The sequence below is a fragment of the Carcharodon carcharias genome, chromosome 21 (genome assembly GCF_017639515.1).
Source record: "Carcharodon carcharias isolate sCarCar2 chromosome 21, sCarCar2.pri, whole genome shotgun sequence".
Taxonomy (NCBI): Eukaryota; Metazoa; Chordata; class Chondrichthyes; order Lamniformes; family Lamnidae; genus Carcharodon; species Carcharodon carcharias.
The window spans coordinates 78,935,959-78,953,411 of NC_054487.1; the positions used below are offsets into that span (position 1 = coordinate 78,935,959).

At 42.9% G+C, this 17,453-nt stretch overlaps 1 protein-coding gene across 4 annotated transcripts in view; it reads right to left on the reverse strand.

The window, feature by feature from the left end:
- Positions 1 to 17,453, reverse strand: part of stab2 (stabilin 2) — a 178,070-nt gene that overhangs the window by 46,617 nt on the left and 114,000 nt on the right. For all 4 annotated transcript variants that reach the window (XM_041215939.1, XM_041215940.1, XM_041215938.1 and 1 more), the window contains 8 exons: positions 16,837 to 16,908; positions 16,611 to 16,730; positions 16,438 to 16,485; positions 14,646 to 14,729; positions 14,397 to 14,543; positions 11,520 to 11,660; positions 5,956 to 6,015; positions 3,668 to 3,844 (listed from right to left, as the gene is read on the reverse strand). In XM_041215939.1, coding sequence (XP_041071873.1) covers positions 3,668 to 3,844; positions 5,956 to 6,015; positions 11,520 to 11,660; positions 14,397 to 14,543; positions 14,646 to 14,729; positions 16,438 to 16,485; positions 16,611 to 16,730; positions 16,837 to 16,908 — 849 coding nt within the window. The remainder of the gene's footprint in view (positions 1 to 3,667; positions 3,845 to 5,955; positions 6,016 to 11,519; positions 11,661 to 14,396; positions 14,544 to 14,645; positions 14,730 to 16,437; positions 16,486 to 16,610; positions 16,731 to 16,836; positions 16,909 to 17,453) is intronic.

Consider the following 17,453-nt stretch of genomic DNA (forward strand, 5'->3'; position numbering starts at 1 on the left):
TCTCAACACCATACTCTCCCCATACCCCTTGATGCCTTCAGAGTCCAGAAATCTATCTATTTCCTTCTTAAATATATTCAATGACTTGGCCTCCACAGCCTTCTGTGGTAGAGGATTCCATAGGTTCACCACCCTCTGAGTTTCTTCTCATCTCAGTCCTAAATGGTCTACCCTATATCCTGAGATTGTGATCCCTTGTTCTAGACACCACCCCCACCCAACCCGCCCCCCACCCCCCACCCCCCCCCCCCACCCCCCACCAGCCAGAGGAAATATCATCCCTGCATCAGTCTGTCCATCCCTGTCAAAATTTTATCTGTTTCAATGAGATCTCCTCTCATTCTCCTAAACTCCAGTGAATACCCAGGCCTAGTCGGCCCAATCTCTCCTCATACGGCAATCCTGCCACCCCAGGAATCAGTCTGGTGAACCTTCGCTGCACTCCTTCTATGGCAAGTACATCCTTGGATAGAGACTAAAACTGTACACAATACTTCAGGTATTGTCTCATCAAGGCCCTGTACAGCTGCAGTAAGACAACCTTGCCCCTGTACTCAAGCCCTCTCGCAATGAAGGCCAACATACCATTTGCCTTCTTAACTGCTTGCTGCACCTGCATGCTTGCTTTCAGTGATTGGTGAACAAGGACACCCAGTTCCCTTTGTACATCAACTTTTCCCAATCTATCACCATTTAAATAAAACTCTGCCATACTGTTTTTCCTATCGAAGTAGCTAACTTCATACTTATCCACATTATACTGCAAAAGCTATGTATTTGCCTGCTTATTCATCCTGTCTAAATTGCCTTGAAGTCTCTTAACAGCCTCCCCACCATTCACATTCCCACCAAGTTTCGTGTCGTCAGCAAACTTGGAAAGATTACATTTGGTTCCCTCATCCAAATCATTGATATATATTGTAAATAGCTGGGGCCTAAGCACTGATCCCTGCGGTAACCCAGTAGTCACAGCCTGCCACTCTGAAAATGACCAATTTATTCTTACTCTCTGTTTCCTGTTTGCTAACCAATTCTCAATCCATGCCAATATATTACCCCCAATCCCATGTGCTTTAATTTTACACACTAACCTCTTATGTGGGACTTTAACAAAAGCTTTCTGAAAATACAAATACATCACATCCACTGGTTCTCCCTTATCTATTCTGCTAGTTTCATCCTCAAAAAACTCCAGTAGGTTTGTCAAACATGATTTCCCTTTCATAAATCCATGGTGACTTTGTCTAATCCTGCTGATATTTTCTACTTATCCTGTTATCACATCCAGAAAATAGACTCTAGCATTTTCCCTACTACTGTTAAGCTAACCAGTCTGTAATTCCCTGTTTTCTCCCTCCCTCCTTTTTTAAATAGTGGGGTTACTTGCCACTCTCTAATTGGCCAGGACTGTTCCAGAGCCTGCAGAATTTTGGAAGATGACAACCAACACATCCACTATTTCCATGGTCTCTTCCTTTAGTACCCTGGGATGTAGATTATCGGGCCCTGGGGATTTATCAGCTTTCCATCCCATTAACTTCTCCAGAACTATTGTTTTAGTCATACTAATTTCCTTCAATTCCTTTTTCTCGCTAGACCCTTGGTTCTGTAGTATTTCTGTGAAGTTATTTGTGTCTTCCTCCATGAAGACAGAACTAAAGTAGTTGTTTAATTGCTCTGCTATTTCCTTGTTCTCTATTATAAATTCTATCATTTCAGACTGTAAGGGACCTACATTTGTCTTCACTAATCTTTCTTTTTTTAATTACTCATAGAAGCTTTTACAGTCCATTTTTATGTTCCTTGCAAGTCTACCCTCTATTTTTCCCCTCTTAATCAATCTCTTGGTCCTCCTTTGCTGAATTCTAAACTGCTCCCAATCCTCAGGCTTGCTACTTTTTCTAGCAATTTTATAGGACCCCTTTTTGGATCTGATGCTATCCTTAATTTATTTTGTTAGCCATGGTTGGGCCGCTTTTCCTGTTGTGTTTTTGCTCCATGAAGGAATGTTTAACTTTTGCAATGCATAGATTAGTTCCTTAAATATTAGCCATTGTCTATCCACTTTTAATGAAGTTCCCCAATCTATCTTAGCCAACTCACACCTCTTACCTTCGTATTTCCCTTTGTTAAGATTTAGGATCCCAGTTTCAGATCGGATGACTTCACTTTACATCCTAATGATGTTCATCTTGACACCTCTGAGCAGCCCAAAGAAAATTCTGGAACAGGAGGAGGCCATTTAGCCCCTCTGGCCTGCTCTGCCATCAGTTCCTTATAAAGCTTTTGAATCCCAACCACATTCCACCATCTCTTGCCACACCACAGGGAAGTAAATGTGCGATGGAATTAAGGAGAAGAGACATTATTCCACAAGTAAGATATAGAATGAATAAGCTATGAGACAGCCCAATTCCTCACTTTATAAAACTCTTAAATAGTACCCAAAGGATTGAGAATTTACAAACTCAACCTGACTGATCTATGGACTTTAATACAAAAAGCAGAATGCAGTAGACATTTCATTCATCTTTTGTAAATTAAGAAGACCTGTATTTTGCAATATATTGTAATTATTTGTAAGCTGAAATGATCATAAATGTGCAATCCTTTTATTATTTTAGACTTTATTTTTATTTTAATGATTGCCTACAACCATGCCATGAATTATGATTACTTGTATTGTCATCACAATTCAGCATCTGCTGCCATGATGATTTTTCAATAAACCAATTATCTGTCTGTCTGTCCATCTATCCATCATCTGTCCATCATCTATATAACAAACTGTCCACCCGTCCATTCATCCGTCCATCTATCTATCTAATTTAATCATAGCTGATCTGTATTTCAACTCCATTTATATGATTTTGCTCCTTTTCCCTTGATATTCTTACCAAACAAAAACCTATCACTCTCAATCTTCAAGGGAAAGCTCCAGTTGTTCCCCAGCATCCACAGCTTTATTGGGGAGAGAGTTCCAGCTTTCTATTTCCCTTTGTGTGAAAACGTGCTCCGTGATTTCATATCTAAATGCCCGAGATCTAATTTTAAGATTGTGACCCATCGTTCTTAATTCTCTCACCAGAAGAATTAATTACTCTCTATCTACCCTGTCGAATTCTTTTATTATTTTAAACACCTCAATCAGAGCAACCCTCAATCTTTTATACTAAAAGGAATCCAATCCAAGTTTTCGCAAGCTGTCTTCACAACTTAACCCTCTAAACTCTGGTATGAAAGATGAAACCATTGCCACCCTTGAAATACTTTTGGACATTTTTCCATGTTGAAGACACTGTATAAATTCAAGTTGTTGTGATTATGAAATTCCATTTCCTCTGCTATTTTAATAACTATTTTAACAGAATAGATTCAACATGATGACTTCATTTAGTAGTTGGGAAAAAAATTTCACACAAATGTATTCCACGCTGGGACGCTAATCTCTCAAGAGGATAACTGTAAGGTAGAACTGTGTTGAAGTATAGTATGTAATTTACAAGCACACCCAACATCACTGGCTTTAATTATTTAATCAAAACAACACAGGATTTGCAAAAATGCAGTTAGATCTACAACAGCATCCTTTGCTGAATAAATGTATGTATTTAATGTCCAGCAAATCTCTCAATGCTTGAATTCTGCCTTGAGCTGAAGAGATTACCTTGGCATCTCTGATGATATGAAATTTAAGGTACTCGATCAGAACTTTTCTGTTGTCCTTGTTATACAGGAAATCCTTTCGAGCTTTGGGTAAGGATTTCATGACACTGTCCTTTGGCAAGAAGAGGGTCACTGGTTTGTGAATTGGGTCATTAATCATATTCAGTACATTTGTTTCCTGGAAAGAAAGAAATAAACAGAACAAACTTCACTGATTAATTATAGCCAGGCTTTGCAAGGTGGCGTAAGACCATTACAATATCACAAGTCATCACCAGACAGCCGCACAACCCATGATCACAAATGTTTTAAAACTACAACAACTTTGATTCATGAGGAATTTCTTTACCCAGAGAGTGATTGGATTGTGGAACTTGCAAGGAGTAGCTGAGGTGAATAACTTAGATGCATTTAAGGAAAGTTAGTTAACTGCTTTAGTGACAAAGGAATAGAAGGATATGCAGATAGGGTGAGATGAAGGAGGGCAGGAGAAGACTTGTGTGGAGCAGAAACACCAGCAAAGAGAACTTGGGCCAAATGGCCTGGTTCTGTGCTGTAAATTCTATTTAATTACACAGATCTGGGAATTAGAATTAAAACACTGTCCTTTGCTCACTAAACACATCATTGGGGTAATTGCATCACTGGTGAGTGTTACAGAACCCACCTACAATTCATTCTATTGACTTTATTGGGCTGGAGTTCTCCAATCAATGGAACATCTATCGCTGAGCCAAGTGCCTCAGGTACAGAATTGGATGCCTTAACTATTAGTTTCACAATAAACCATAGAATAATTGAAACGTTCAGCACAAAAGGTACCATTCGGCCCACTGTGTGTGTGCTGGATCTTAGAAATTTCAGTCATGTCTAGTCACAATAGAATGATAAAACCTTACAGTTTTTGACCGCCCTGACCCTAGATAATTTCTCTTCTATAACGTGTAACCTCCACATATGTGTTTAGGACATTCTCCTCCATATATTGCTGCCATTAATGCACAGCTACTCCTTCCTGCTGACGCCCAAGTATTTAATAAAACCCACAGCCACAAAAACCCTTTCTACTTGCCTGACCTTGAAGTGTGACTTCCAATTTTCCTTCCAATGGACAAATCCTTTAAACTCACCGTAACCAGGAGAACAACATTTTCCCAGAGTCAGGTTTTCAATAACAAAGTTATGATGCGTTGCTAATGAATCATATTTTCCCATTGGCTTCCACTATTATTAGTTTCTGCTTGTCCGATGTATCGTTAGTTTTAATAAGGTCAAGTAGAAAGTGTTTATATCACTATTCTCATTTTTTTTTCTTTGAAAAGCCAGTCTTTACATACTCATGGCAAAACTAATAAATAAAACACACGATCATTCATTTTCTTTCCCCTTGTCTTACTAACTTACCATTGAATCCACATTTTCCCGATCTATATTGTATTGTTACACTAAATGACCATCTACCCACCTCAAGACAACAGCTGTGGTGCTTAAGTCCAGCCCTTTTCTGGTTTTCCAGCCCCGCCCACCGCCGGATCGCCCGTTCCCGGTGAAACGCGATGGACCTTTGGCTGGGCCGCCGAATTTCCCACGGCAATTCCCGCCACAGTGGGGCTGGAAAATCCTGGCCAAATCTAAATCGTCTGTATCAACTACACCCTTATTGAACAGTCCCATTCACCTGATGTACCTCCTAAGCAATAGACAATCGGATTAGAATGTGAATGGAGGTAACCGTCTAGCACACAGCGACAATATTTGGTAATGACTAATAGCAGGTTTAGATAAAGGCAAGAGAATGTATGGAGGAGAAGTATTTTCCATTCAGAGTGCACTGAGATTAGTGTAAGAGGCATTGAGCTCAGAAGTCACTGGAGAACCTGAGCGATCCAGAGATCTTCAGTATGAGGGACAATCAGAATGTGCATCACGAATGCCATAGCATGTTGGAATCAAACCCATGCCACACCTTGAATTGGTATGCTAGCAGTTTAAGGCATTCTTGCAATGTGCTCAAAGCGAGTTGACACAATCTGGAATGTACTGCCTGAAAAAGATGATGGCAGCAAATTCACAAGGGGATTTTCAAAAGGGATTGGATAAATATTTGAGGGAAAATATTTGCACAGCTGCGGGAAAAGTATAGGGTTGATTGTACTTTCAAAGAGTTAGCATAGGCATGATGGGCTGAATGGCCTCCTTCTGGGCTGTATGATTCTACTTTGTCACACATCTCAAACACCTCCACAGCGAACAGTATATTTACAGCCATGTTGAAGAGATCTTGCTTACCTCTAATAGGTTGCTAAAGAGGGAGTATCCATTCTGTGCTGCCACTGTTGTGAAATTCAGCTAAAGAGAAGAAAAGATTTGATAAGTAATTTGAATAGTAAAGCTGATAACCCAAATAACAGAACCTTAAAGTGTTGTCAGCTATGCCACTGACATAATCCAGCATCTGAAGCACTGGGCAGTGTGCTGATATGCCAGTGTGTCCACACTGTCAGAGCATGGGCCCAAATCTTAATGATACATCCAACGAGTGGGTCTTGTCTATGTAAAAGTACCTTTATAGTGTATGTATGTGTGTGTCTGCATATGTGTGTTTCTGTGTCTGTGTACATGTGCGTGTATGTGTGTGTGTGCATATGTGTGTGCGAATGTATGCGTATGCATGTGTCTGTGTATATGTGTGTGTGTGTGTGTGTGTGCATGTGTCTGTGTATGCGCGTGTCTGTGTATGTGTGTGTGTGAGTGTGCGCATGTGTCCGTATATGCGTGTCTGTGTATATGTGTGTGTGTGCGCGCGCATGTGTCCGTGTATGCGTGTGTCTGTGTATGTGTGTGTATTTGTGTGTGTGTGTGCACATGTGTCTGTATGCGTGTGTCTGTGTATGTGTGTGTGCGTGTGTGTGTGCACATGTGTCTGGGTATGCGTGTGTCTGTGTATATGTGTGTGTGCGCGCATGTGTCTGTGTATGTGTGTGTCTGTGTATATGTGTGTGTATGTGTATGCACATGTGTCTGTATGCGTGTGTCTGTGTATGTGTGTGTGTGTGTGTGTGCACATGTGTCTGGGTATGCGTGTGTCTGTGTATATGTGTGTGTATGTGTGTGCGCATGTGTCCGTGTATGTGTGTGTCTGTGTATGTGTGTGTGTGTGTGTGCGCATGTGTCCGTGTATGCGCGTACCTGTGCTTGTGGGGAAGATTTCTCCCTCGTTGGGCGGGCTCGGTAGGGGTGGGCAGGAGCGGTTGGGAAGCTGACCGTAAGATCGGACGGGCAGAGAAAAATTTCTTTCGATTACCTTTTCAGTGGCCTTAATAGGCCTTTTAATTGTCAGAGGGCAGACTGCCAACTCTGAAGTGCACCTGCCAACTGAAATATCGCATGAGTGTGCGGTGACAGCGGGAAACTTGCCCAACATCATTTTACGCTCAGTCGGTCGGGTGCACGCCCGCCTGATGAGCTAAAAATTCTTCCGTGTGTGTGTGCGCAAGTGTGTATGTGTTTCTGTGTCTGTGTGTGTGTCTGTGTATATGTGTATGCATATGCGTGCATCCGTGTGTGTTATTGTGTGTGTGTTTGTGTGTTTCATTGCCTATGTATATGTGTGTGTGCATGTGTGAGTGTGTGTGTGTGAGTGTGTGTGTGTGTTTCTGTGTGTGTGTGTTTCTGTATGTGTGTGTGTGTGCCTGTGCATGTGTGTGTCCACGTCTGTGTATGTGTGAACATATGTGTGTGTGTGTGTGTGTGTGTGTGTGCGTGTGTGTTTCAGTCTCTGCTAAACTTGGGATAAATTTCAACATCACTGCCCTTATTGAGTACAGGCACAGAAAGGATTGTCTTCCTTGTGTTGTAATGGTTTGATTTTCTACAATTACACGTTAGTTTAGAAATTACTGTTGTAAAATATGAAAATCACAAACAGTTATTTTTGTTTAATGCTGGCTGGTATTTTAAAAAAGTCAATCTATCCAAACCCACAACCTCCAACACCTTGAAGGACAAGGGCAGTGGAAGTGTGGGAACATGTGCAAGGACTCGTCCACATCCTGATTTGCACACACATCGCCATCCCCTCATGGTCACTGGGTTAAAATGCTGGAACTCCCTGCCTAACTTCATGTGGGTGGGTGGGTGTACCTGCACCACACGGACTGCAGCAGTCCGAGGAGGGGGCTTGCCATTACCTTCTCAAGGGAAATTAGGGAAGGGCAACAAACATTGGCCCTGCCAACAATGCCCATATGACCAGGATGAAAAATTCAAAGGAAATGAATTATGATTTGTCACAGTTTGAAATGTTTATGTATGACAGCTTCAATGTTAGAGTAAATTCAGTTTAGCACATTTACACTGGGTGTTATTTTAACAGGGCTGTTCATTTATTTCTATTAAATGAGTTAAAACTGAGGTTGTCGTACAAGTGCATCAAGCACTCTTTTGTTCACACAATGTCACACAATGGCATGTAGGCTAAAGTTCTAGTGCCAGCTATTATAGCTAATACAATGATGGCATAGTTGTAATGTCATTGGACTAGTAACCCAGAGACCCAAGGTAATGCTCTGGGGAAGAGTGCCGAAGAAGAGTCATATCTGACTCAGGATGTTGGCCAGGATTTGCCCCTTGGCGATTTGGGGGCGGGGCCTGCTCGGCGAGGGGAAATTGACGCGGGATGATGTCAGGAGGAACCCCCGACGTCATCCCGGTCCCTTTAAATTTTTGAAGGCGGGCAGACAGCGAAATCAGCTGTTCACCTGCCGACCTGTTAATGGCCAACTGAGGCCATGGACCAGGCTAGTTAAAGTACTCACAGACCTGCCCGTCCAAGCTTAAGGCTGGCGGGCAGGCCAGGAGTCCCAGAGGGCTGCAGATTATTCATGTAACTTCATCCACCGGCGGGATGAGGTTTCATGTCCGTTTTATCCAAAAGTTATAAAGGGGTTTGTGTTCTTTATTAACAAGTCCCATCTCGTGTGACATTGTCACATGAGGGGGACATGTTAATAATTTTTTAATGCTTGTATTTTTAAAGTTTTATCCACTTTCACTATTCTCCCTGAGACAGGACTTTGCCTCAGGGAGCAGTGTGTACTTTGACAGATGGGGAATCCCTCCCCCCCCCCACCCCCCCCCCGGCATAGCACTTCCTGTTCGGCAGGCCACTGGGTAGGCCTTAATTGGCGGGCCCCGTTTTGGCGAAGGGGGTTGGCTGTCTGCCCGCCGCCGAGCCGGTGGGTCCCGCGCGCCATCCGAGGGCAAAATTCTGCCCGTTAACACTGTTTCTCTCTCTACAGATGTTGCCAGACCTGCTGAGTGTTTCCAGTGCTTTCTGTGTTTATTCCAGGTTTCCAGCTGTAGGCCCACAGCCGCAATCACTAATTTTTCTAATTTTATTTTCGCTTCACTTTTGATTTTTAAGTCAATCTGTGATGAATCTTACTTTGTAGACATTGATCTAAACCTAGCTGTGATTGTGCTTTGATTAATTAGTCAATAATAATCAGCAGTTATGTGTTTTCCCATTTTCCATATTGGTATCCACAGCTGTTGCTTGGTCTACATCTCTGTTTTCCCGCTAGACTACTGAAATAAAAGTTTCTTCTTCTTTATCAGAAGTCCTTTCTTACTGTATCTGACCCCGCTGACCCTTGAACTACATGCCAAGACAATGAGTGACCTTACATGGGGTGTTCATCAGGAGATGGAGTTTCAATGCTGGGCCACAACCTGACTGATGGTAGATGGGAAGTCACTTTCAAAAGATACATAAATGACTTGGGATGTGAAGTCTGAAAACCCTTATGGTCCCTGTGAGGAGAAGTGATAAGGATTCATGTTTTTCCAGAGTCATTATTTTGAGAAAATTTGAACTAAGCCTCGGAAGGCTGGAATAGAGCTGGGAATTTGGCCTGAAGAGACACTGCTTCCAGGATTCGGGGCTGCAGCCGGAGTGGGATAGTCAATCACTGAAAACTACGGGGGGAAGGGACACAGGAGTGACTGGCCGAAGAGTCCACCCCCCGTAAGGTTACTCAGAAACTTGGTAACGAATGTACCAAGGGGCACCTTTACCAATTTAGCGCCCTGTCATGGAACAGGCTAAGTTGGGGTTATCCATTTTGGGGAGCTGTTGTGGAACAGACCAATGTGGGTTCAATGATTTATACATTTAAAAAATCTGCCTTTCTTCCTTCCTTCTGATATATATAAAGTTATCTTTCATCCTTTTTACTTTTTATTTTTATATTATCAATTATAATCGTCATATCATTATTATTAATTATCATTGTTCAATTTTCAATAAAATTGTTGTTTCAACATATTACTTGGCATTGTCACTCATTCCGGAGTATGGATCCGAACCTAAGTGAGACTCCAAAAGGACTCTCATGTCCCCTTACACAGCACCCCCAGCATTTTGACTTAATAATACTTTGGGGACATAGGTCCAAATCTCACCACGGCAGCTGGTGGAATTTAAATTCAATTAATAAGTCTGGAATTTAAAGCTAGTCTCAGTGATAGCGGCCATGAAACTATCATCAGTTGTTGTAAAAGCCCATCTGGTTCACTAATGTCCTTTAGGGAAGGAAATCTGCTGTCCTTACCTGGTCTGGCCTACATGTGACTCTAGACCCACAGAAGTGTGGTTGACTCAAACTGCCCTCTGAAATGGCCTGGTAAGTTGCTCAGTTAAAGGGCAACAAATAGAACCATGAAACCATAGAAAAGTTACGGCACAGAAAGAGGCCATTTTGCCGATTGTGTCTGCACCGGCTGAAAAAAATTGAAAAACAAGCTGCCCATCCTAATCCCGCCTTCCAGCACTTGGTCCATAGCTTTTCAGGTTACAGCACTTTAGGTGCAGATCCAGGTGCTTTTTTAAATGAGTTGAGGGTTTCTGCCTCTACCACCAAACCAGGCAGCGAATTCCAAACACCTACCACCCTCTGGGTGAAGAAATGTTTTGTCATGTCCCCTCTAATCCTTCCACCAATCACTTTAAATCTGTGCCTCCTGGTATTTACCTCTCCACTAGGAGAAACAGGGCATCACTCTCTACTCTATCTGGGCCCCTGATAATCTTCTACACCTCAATCAGGTCACCCCTCAGCCTCCTCAGTTCTAAGAAAAACAACCCCAGCCTATCCAATCTTTCCTCTTGGCTGCAATTTTCCAGCCCTGGCGACATTCTTGTAAGTCTCCTCTGCATTCTCTCCAGAACAATTATGTCCTTCCTGTAATGTGGGGATTATAACTGGTACATAAAATCCCAGCTGCGGACTAACCAGCGTTTTAAACAGCTCCATCACTACATCCCTGCTTTTGTATTCTATACCTCATCCAATAAAGGAAAGCATTCCGTATGCTTTCTTTACCACCTTATCCACCTGTCCTGCCACCTTCAGGGACCTGTGGACACGCACTCCACGGTCTCTCACTTCCTCTACCCCTTTCAATATCCTTCACCTGGCCTTAACACCCACATCCCATCAAAGAATTGTAAAAATGAGCATCCGTTTTCCTCATTAATAAGAAGCTGCTGAAAGGCTCAAAAGTCTATTCCCAGAAACTCAGTGCATAAAACGACTATGAAACATTTCATACCAAGCCTGCCACGATTATTCAAATCCCACAAAAGCTTTCTAGAAATTGGCATGGGCATAAAACCAAAAATCACGGTTTAGATTAATTCTCTCGAATAATCTTACTATTTATTTGTAAAGCAAAATGATCGCCATCATTTCTTCCTTCTGTGTTTGTGAGATAATATTCATTTCACAACCAGTCTCTAGAATTAACATGAATTTTAGCTTTCAATTAATTCTGAACATCGCAAGTCTTACGTATTGGTAGCCCACTACATCCTTCGGAATAATCTGCATCTTTTGAGGCGAGAGTAGCTTGTCTATGAAATGGACCACGCCATTGGCATTGATAATGTCGCTGTTTATTATCCTGGCTTCTTTGTTTAGATACAAGACATTCTGTCAATGAAAAGGCATGGAACCTATATTAAAATGCTGTCACATTATGAAAAATAACACCAAATGCGTTTCAAAAATTACTTACATCAACAGCTATCATTAATAACTAAGTCGGCAAACTTTCAGCTTCAGAGCATCATTTGCTATTTAGTGGGAGGGATTGAATGCCTGTCATAGTTTTTAATGCTCGCCTGGTTTTAATTCCAGTTAAGGGGTGGGCAATTCACGCTGGTCAATGCCTCACCAGGTAGTGAAGGCAGAAATCTTCCCCATAGCAACAACACACCTTGTATTTATGTGGCGCCCTTGACAGACTAAACATCTCATATTACGATGGGAGTTGAATATAAAAGTAGGGAGGTTATGCTTCAGTAGCACAGGACACTGGTGAGACCACATCTGGAGTACTGTGTATACTATTGGCCTCCTTATTTAAGGAAGGATGTAAATGCGTTGGAAGCAGTTCAGAGAAGGTTTACCAGACTAATACCTGGAATGGGCGGGTTGTCTTATGAGGAAAGGTTGGGCAGGCTAGGCTCGTAACTGCTGGAGTTTAGAAGAGTAAGAGGTGACTTGATTGAAACATATAAGACCCTGAGGGGTCTTGACAGGGTGGATGTGGGGAGGATGTTTCCTTTTGTGGGAGAATCGAGAACTAGGGGTCACTGTTTAAAAATAAGGGGTCGCCCATTTAAGACAGAGATGAGGAATTTTTTTTCTCTCAGGGGGTTGCAAATCTTTGGAATCTCTTCCCCAAAAGGCAGTGAAAGTAGAGTCTTTGAATATTTTTAAGGTAGAGGTTGATAGATTCTTGATAAACAAGGGGGCGAAAGGTTATCGGGGGTGGTAGGAATGTGGGGTTGAGGTTACGTTCAGATCAGCCATGATCTTATTGAATGGCAGTGCAAGCTCGAGGGGCTGAGTGGCTTCCTCCTGCTCCTAATTTGTATGCTCGCAGGTTCCAGGCATTTCTCAGGAGGGTAATCGAATAAACCTGACACCGAGCCAAAGAAGGAGACAATAGAAAGATGACCAGAAGCTCAGTCAAAGAGGGAGGCTTTAAGCAGAGCCTTAAAAGTGGAGAAAGAGGTGGAGAGGCAGAGAGGTCTAGGGAGATAGTTACACAGCTTAGGGTCTAGATAGCTGATGGCATGTCCTCCACTGACGGGATGCGGAAGCAGGGATTCTACAAGGGACCAGAATTGGAGAAGTGCAGAGTTCTCGGAGGGTTGTAAGGCTGCTGGAGGTTACAGAGGTAGGGAGTGGGGTGAGGCCATGGATCCAGGTTGTGAATTTTAAAATCAAAGTGTGGTGGAACCAGAATTCATGGGAAATTTCTCTCTCAGGGAGGACGTATTAGGAAATTGGATGTGTGTCCTCCATGATATTACATCAATTAAAGGCATAACTGGTGCATAACAGAGAAGCACAGAGCTACTTCTAAACACTGTACAAATCACATGCGTGCTATGATGTGTACAGTATACATAATCAATGTGTTTATATGTACAGTTAAATGCTTGCTGCTGTTCCAATATAAATGCTAATGTGTATTAAATTCCTTTGTGGCTTCTTCAAGACAGTGACTAACTCATGATAATGCCTGTAGTGAAAGAAAGTACTCATATATAACTAGCACTCTCACTTTCTGAGAACATCGTAAAGTGCTTCACAGATGATGGGTTAATTTTCAAGTGCTGGCACTGTTGTTTTGTGAGCAGTTTCGCCACAAGCAGCATCGGGCTGAATGACCAGTCAATCTGTTTTGGGGCAGTTAATCGAGGGGTAAATGACGGCCAGCACATTAGGGGAACTGGCCCATCTGGTGGCAGGCTGGCTGGAATTTGGAATGAGATACAGTTCCGGTGAATCGCCAGCCCTATTTTTGTGTGCTCCCAAATTCCACTAGAAGTGGAAATTGGCTTTTCTTGAAATCCCCCTCTTCCCATCCAGACACCACTGGATGTTGCCATTAGCTAGCATCCCCACTGGTTTCAATAGGCCCCAATGATATTTACCCTTAGAGAGTCTCCACAGAGCTGTATAGTATGTCACAGGGCAATCAATTACAGAAAATAACGTGGTTGTCCATCCTTTATATAGATGCTCATGAACCTGGGAGTTGCGATGCGATCAGAAGGGGCTACTGTGGTCAACCTCTTGCCCTACTAAAGGAACCGCAGCTGTTGTAGCTTGACAATAATTTTGAGTTTAGTAATGTCTTGACTGGCAGTCCGAAACCAGGCTCTCCGCTTGTTTGTTTAGCGCTCCTTTGTCTATTAATTCTGTGGTGGTGCAACCTTTCAAATTAAACGTGTCACTTATTTCCCTTAAGTTAACGCATTGCGCAGATGAGCTGAGCTTGCAGGTAATATTCAAAGAACCAAAGTGTCAGAGTGATTCCCTGTAAAAAAGAAATGGCTTTAACTTTGTGTTTCACACATTCTTAGGTTTGCTGCAGAAACGAAGAACAATGGGCTGAATTTTCAGGATGTCAGGGGCTCGGCCTTCTCCCCACTGACTCCAAGAGGTCCGCTGCCATTTTACGCTCTATTAAGTGTAGATTGGCATAAGGCAGGACCTCCACCCCTCAGCTGGAGGAACTCCCACTCTCGGGACTCTATAATTTTGTTGCTTTTTTTCCCTTATCAGCTTAGGACTTCAAATATCAAGTAACATGGAGGGACAGGTGATGCCGTTCATCCCCCCAAGTATTACTGCAACCCGGGCTCTCACCTTTACGTAGGAAAACTGTATGGTTTCTCCTTGAACGGTGGTGAGGGTTTTCGTGGAGATTAGCTGATTGTACAGCACTTGATTACACGCCACGATGTGATAACGGAGAACCTGGGCCATTTGTCCTTTTTCCGTCCAGTTTGATATCTAAACGTTGGAAGGGAACGAGGAGATTGAAGGCTCATGTAAAGTGACTCAAACAGCCGTCGTTGGAAAATGGTGTGGCCTTGGAGGCGTGTTCACACTCACCTGAACTTCGTTCTTAAAAGCCTCATTGCTCGGAACGAACACAGTGAAAGGGCCCGAACCACCGAATTCGGTGACATGATTAAGCTGTACGGAAAGAGAAAATAAATCATCCCAGTTTGAAAGAGTTCCTTCATGGTCATGACAACAGTGTGGGAGTGGCGGATGAACTAATTTCCAATTGGAGGATCCATTTCGTGTTTCAACTCAAGGTATATAAAAAGTAGAAGAAGAATAACTCTGCCGAAGACTCTCGTCTTCGTGTATTAAGTGGTCAGGTGACCATATCAACAGGAGTGCCCAAGGTTTTTTTTTTGTCTGTCAAAGGGCTGTATTTATATATACCATTGGGCTTTGGAGGCCACACTTAAAGACTTGGGCTGGGATTTTCCAACGCCACATCCCCCACGTGTGGTCCCGTCACAGCGGGGCCTGAAAATCCCCGGCCTTCCTTTCCCCAGTTGGCCATTCTAGTGTGATTCTCGAGGAGTACTGGTTGCCCATTCCTGATTCTTGAAGAAAGAAAGGCTTGCATTTGTATAGTGCCTCTTGTGTCCGCCGGACATCTCAAAAACTTCACAGCAAATGAAGTACGATTTTTCGAAGTTTAGCCTCTGTTGTGGCGCAGGGAACGTGGCCACCAGTTTGCACGCGGTAAGCTTCCCGCAAACCGTGATGTGACGATGGCCAGGTTATCTGTTTTAGTGATGTCGGTTGAGGAAGAAATAAGTCAGGTTTGCAGCCAGTCCATGGTTTCCTGCTCCGTCCTGTCTGCTTAGGCCTCTCCTCAGCAGGAATGCCTAACTGGAGAATTGGCCACATGTACAAAGCTTAAATCAACATTCCCATTAATTTGCGTATACCCCAACTCGCAGATACCACCAGACCATTTGTGTTCTATTTTACGCACCAATGAGGCAAAAGCGCTAATGAACAACCCCTGCCCAAACCTGCTGGCTAATAAAATTCAAACAGAACGAACCATTGAGTGAGAGACAGATGGGAAAAGAGAACTGAGTTGGCTGTGTCTCATGGACTGAATCACTAAGGGTTCATGTAGCCCCAAGGTCTGAATCTTGGCCATGTTTCTTATACACCATAACCCAAAGTTGATCAGTGCTGGAGTGCACGCAGCTCCAACAATACTCAGGAAGATTGACAACATTGAGGACATAGCAGACTGCTTGATCAGCACTCCACCCACCACCTTAAACACTCCTGTATCCACAGGCCCAGAAGGAAAAAACAGTTTTTTCCCAGTTTTTCCCAGTTTTTGCTGGTGTTCCATGTTAAGGTATACAAGACCAGTTCAGATCAGTATTCTTATTTCTCAGTTATTACTGTTTTTTCCTGCTGGGTGTACACCCTTAAGTACGCTGTGACATCCATTTTGTTTTGAAGAGCACAACAGGGTAAACCCAGTGGTTCTATGTTCTCACAATCCCAAACTCAAAGGGTGTATGGGGCTTGGTATGCCAATGCTGCAGATTAATGGCCGACCCATGTTCCCTTTGAGTGTAGCAGCTTGCTGAGGTTACAGGGCTGGCGAGTTTATCCTTATTTCTATGACTTATCAGAGTTTGTTCGCGGATCAGAGATGTGATTTGGCTTGCGGTGGTACTTTGTGCTTGCTGCATTGTAACATTTCCAAACATTTCCAAAACGGTTTGAATCACGATTCTGTTGACGGCTAGAATTTCACTAGTCAATATATTAATGCACCATGACATGTAGCTGGGCTCCAGTTATTGCCATGAAAGGCCAGACAGAAAAGGTTGGTGATTTCTTTTCTTACCTGAAGGTGATAGAAGAAACGGGTAGTGGCTGAGTTCATCGTCATCTCCTGGAACGAAAGGGTGAAGGAAAATTCCTGAGTGACTAATCTGCGGAGAGCGCTGAACGGATCACAGTCGAAACGTGACTCTAACCGAAGCAATGACTAAATAACAAAGGCATCACTGAACACACCTTGTATATGGTACCTTTACAGGTAAGCCCATCGCCAATGTAACTCGGCAAACAGCTACACACTCTTTCGTTTGGTCCGGTGTGATTGCACTTAGCAAATTCACTGCAGCCCCCATTGTCCTGCGATGAAGTAAAAGGAAATAATTCACTCGTTCTAACTCAGCATCCAGGTAGTTAATAAGTTACGTCAAATGAGGCTGTATTAAATAACCAGCAGTGTACTCACCACGCGACAGGGATTAATTGGTTCGCAGGTCTTTCCATCACCTTGATAGCCAAGCAAACAGTTGCATGCTGCCTAAAATCACCAATGAAAACTTGTAAAGCTAAGGCCAAAAGCTAATGTATTCTAGATCAAGGAATAGAGCAAAGACAGGAGAATGCACCATTCAGTTCTGCTTATTATTATTCTCAGGCACAATCCACGGATACATAAGCTATTGCTCTTTGTTATCTACCTGAACAAATTTAGAAAACCATGTTGGCCCAGTTCATTTCCTAATCATTGATTTTTAAAGAATATAAACAAGCTTCCAATACTTGGGATTTTAGCATTTATTTATATGCACAGTGCACCTCACGAGGTATGAAAATGAAAATGCAGTGGGACACAAACTTGCTGCGAGGGTTTCATCCCTGGTGATATGTTGATGTCAATGGGGGTAGCAGGATCATGGGGGAGGGGTCAGTATTCCTAGGGTCATGAGTAGGAAAGAAAATATTCCGCCATAATTTCTGCTCTGGTTGGCTCTCTCTTCATCCCTGCTGATCGTTTGCTTGTGGGTAAGGTAACAGCAATGGGGATGGACATACACAACCAGAGTCTAGCAAAATGACAGTGGA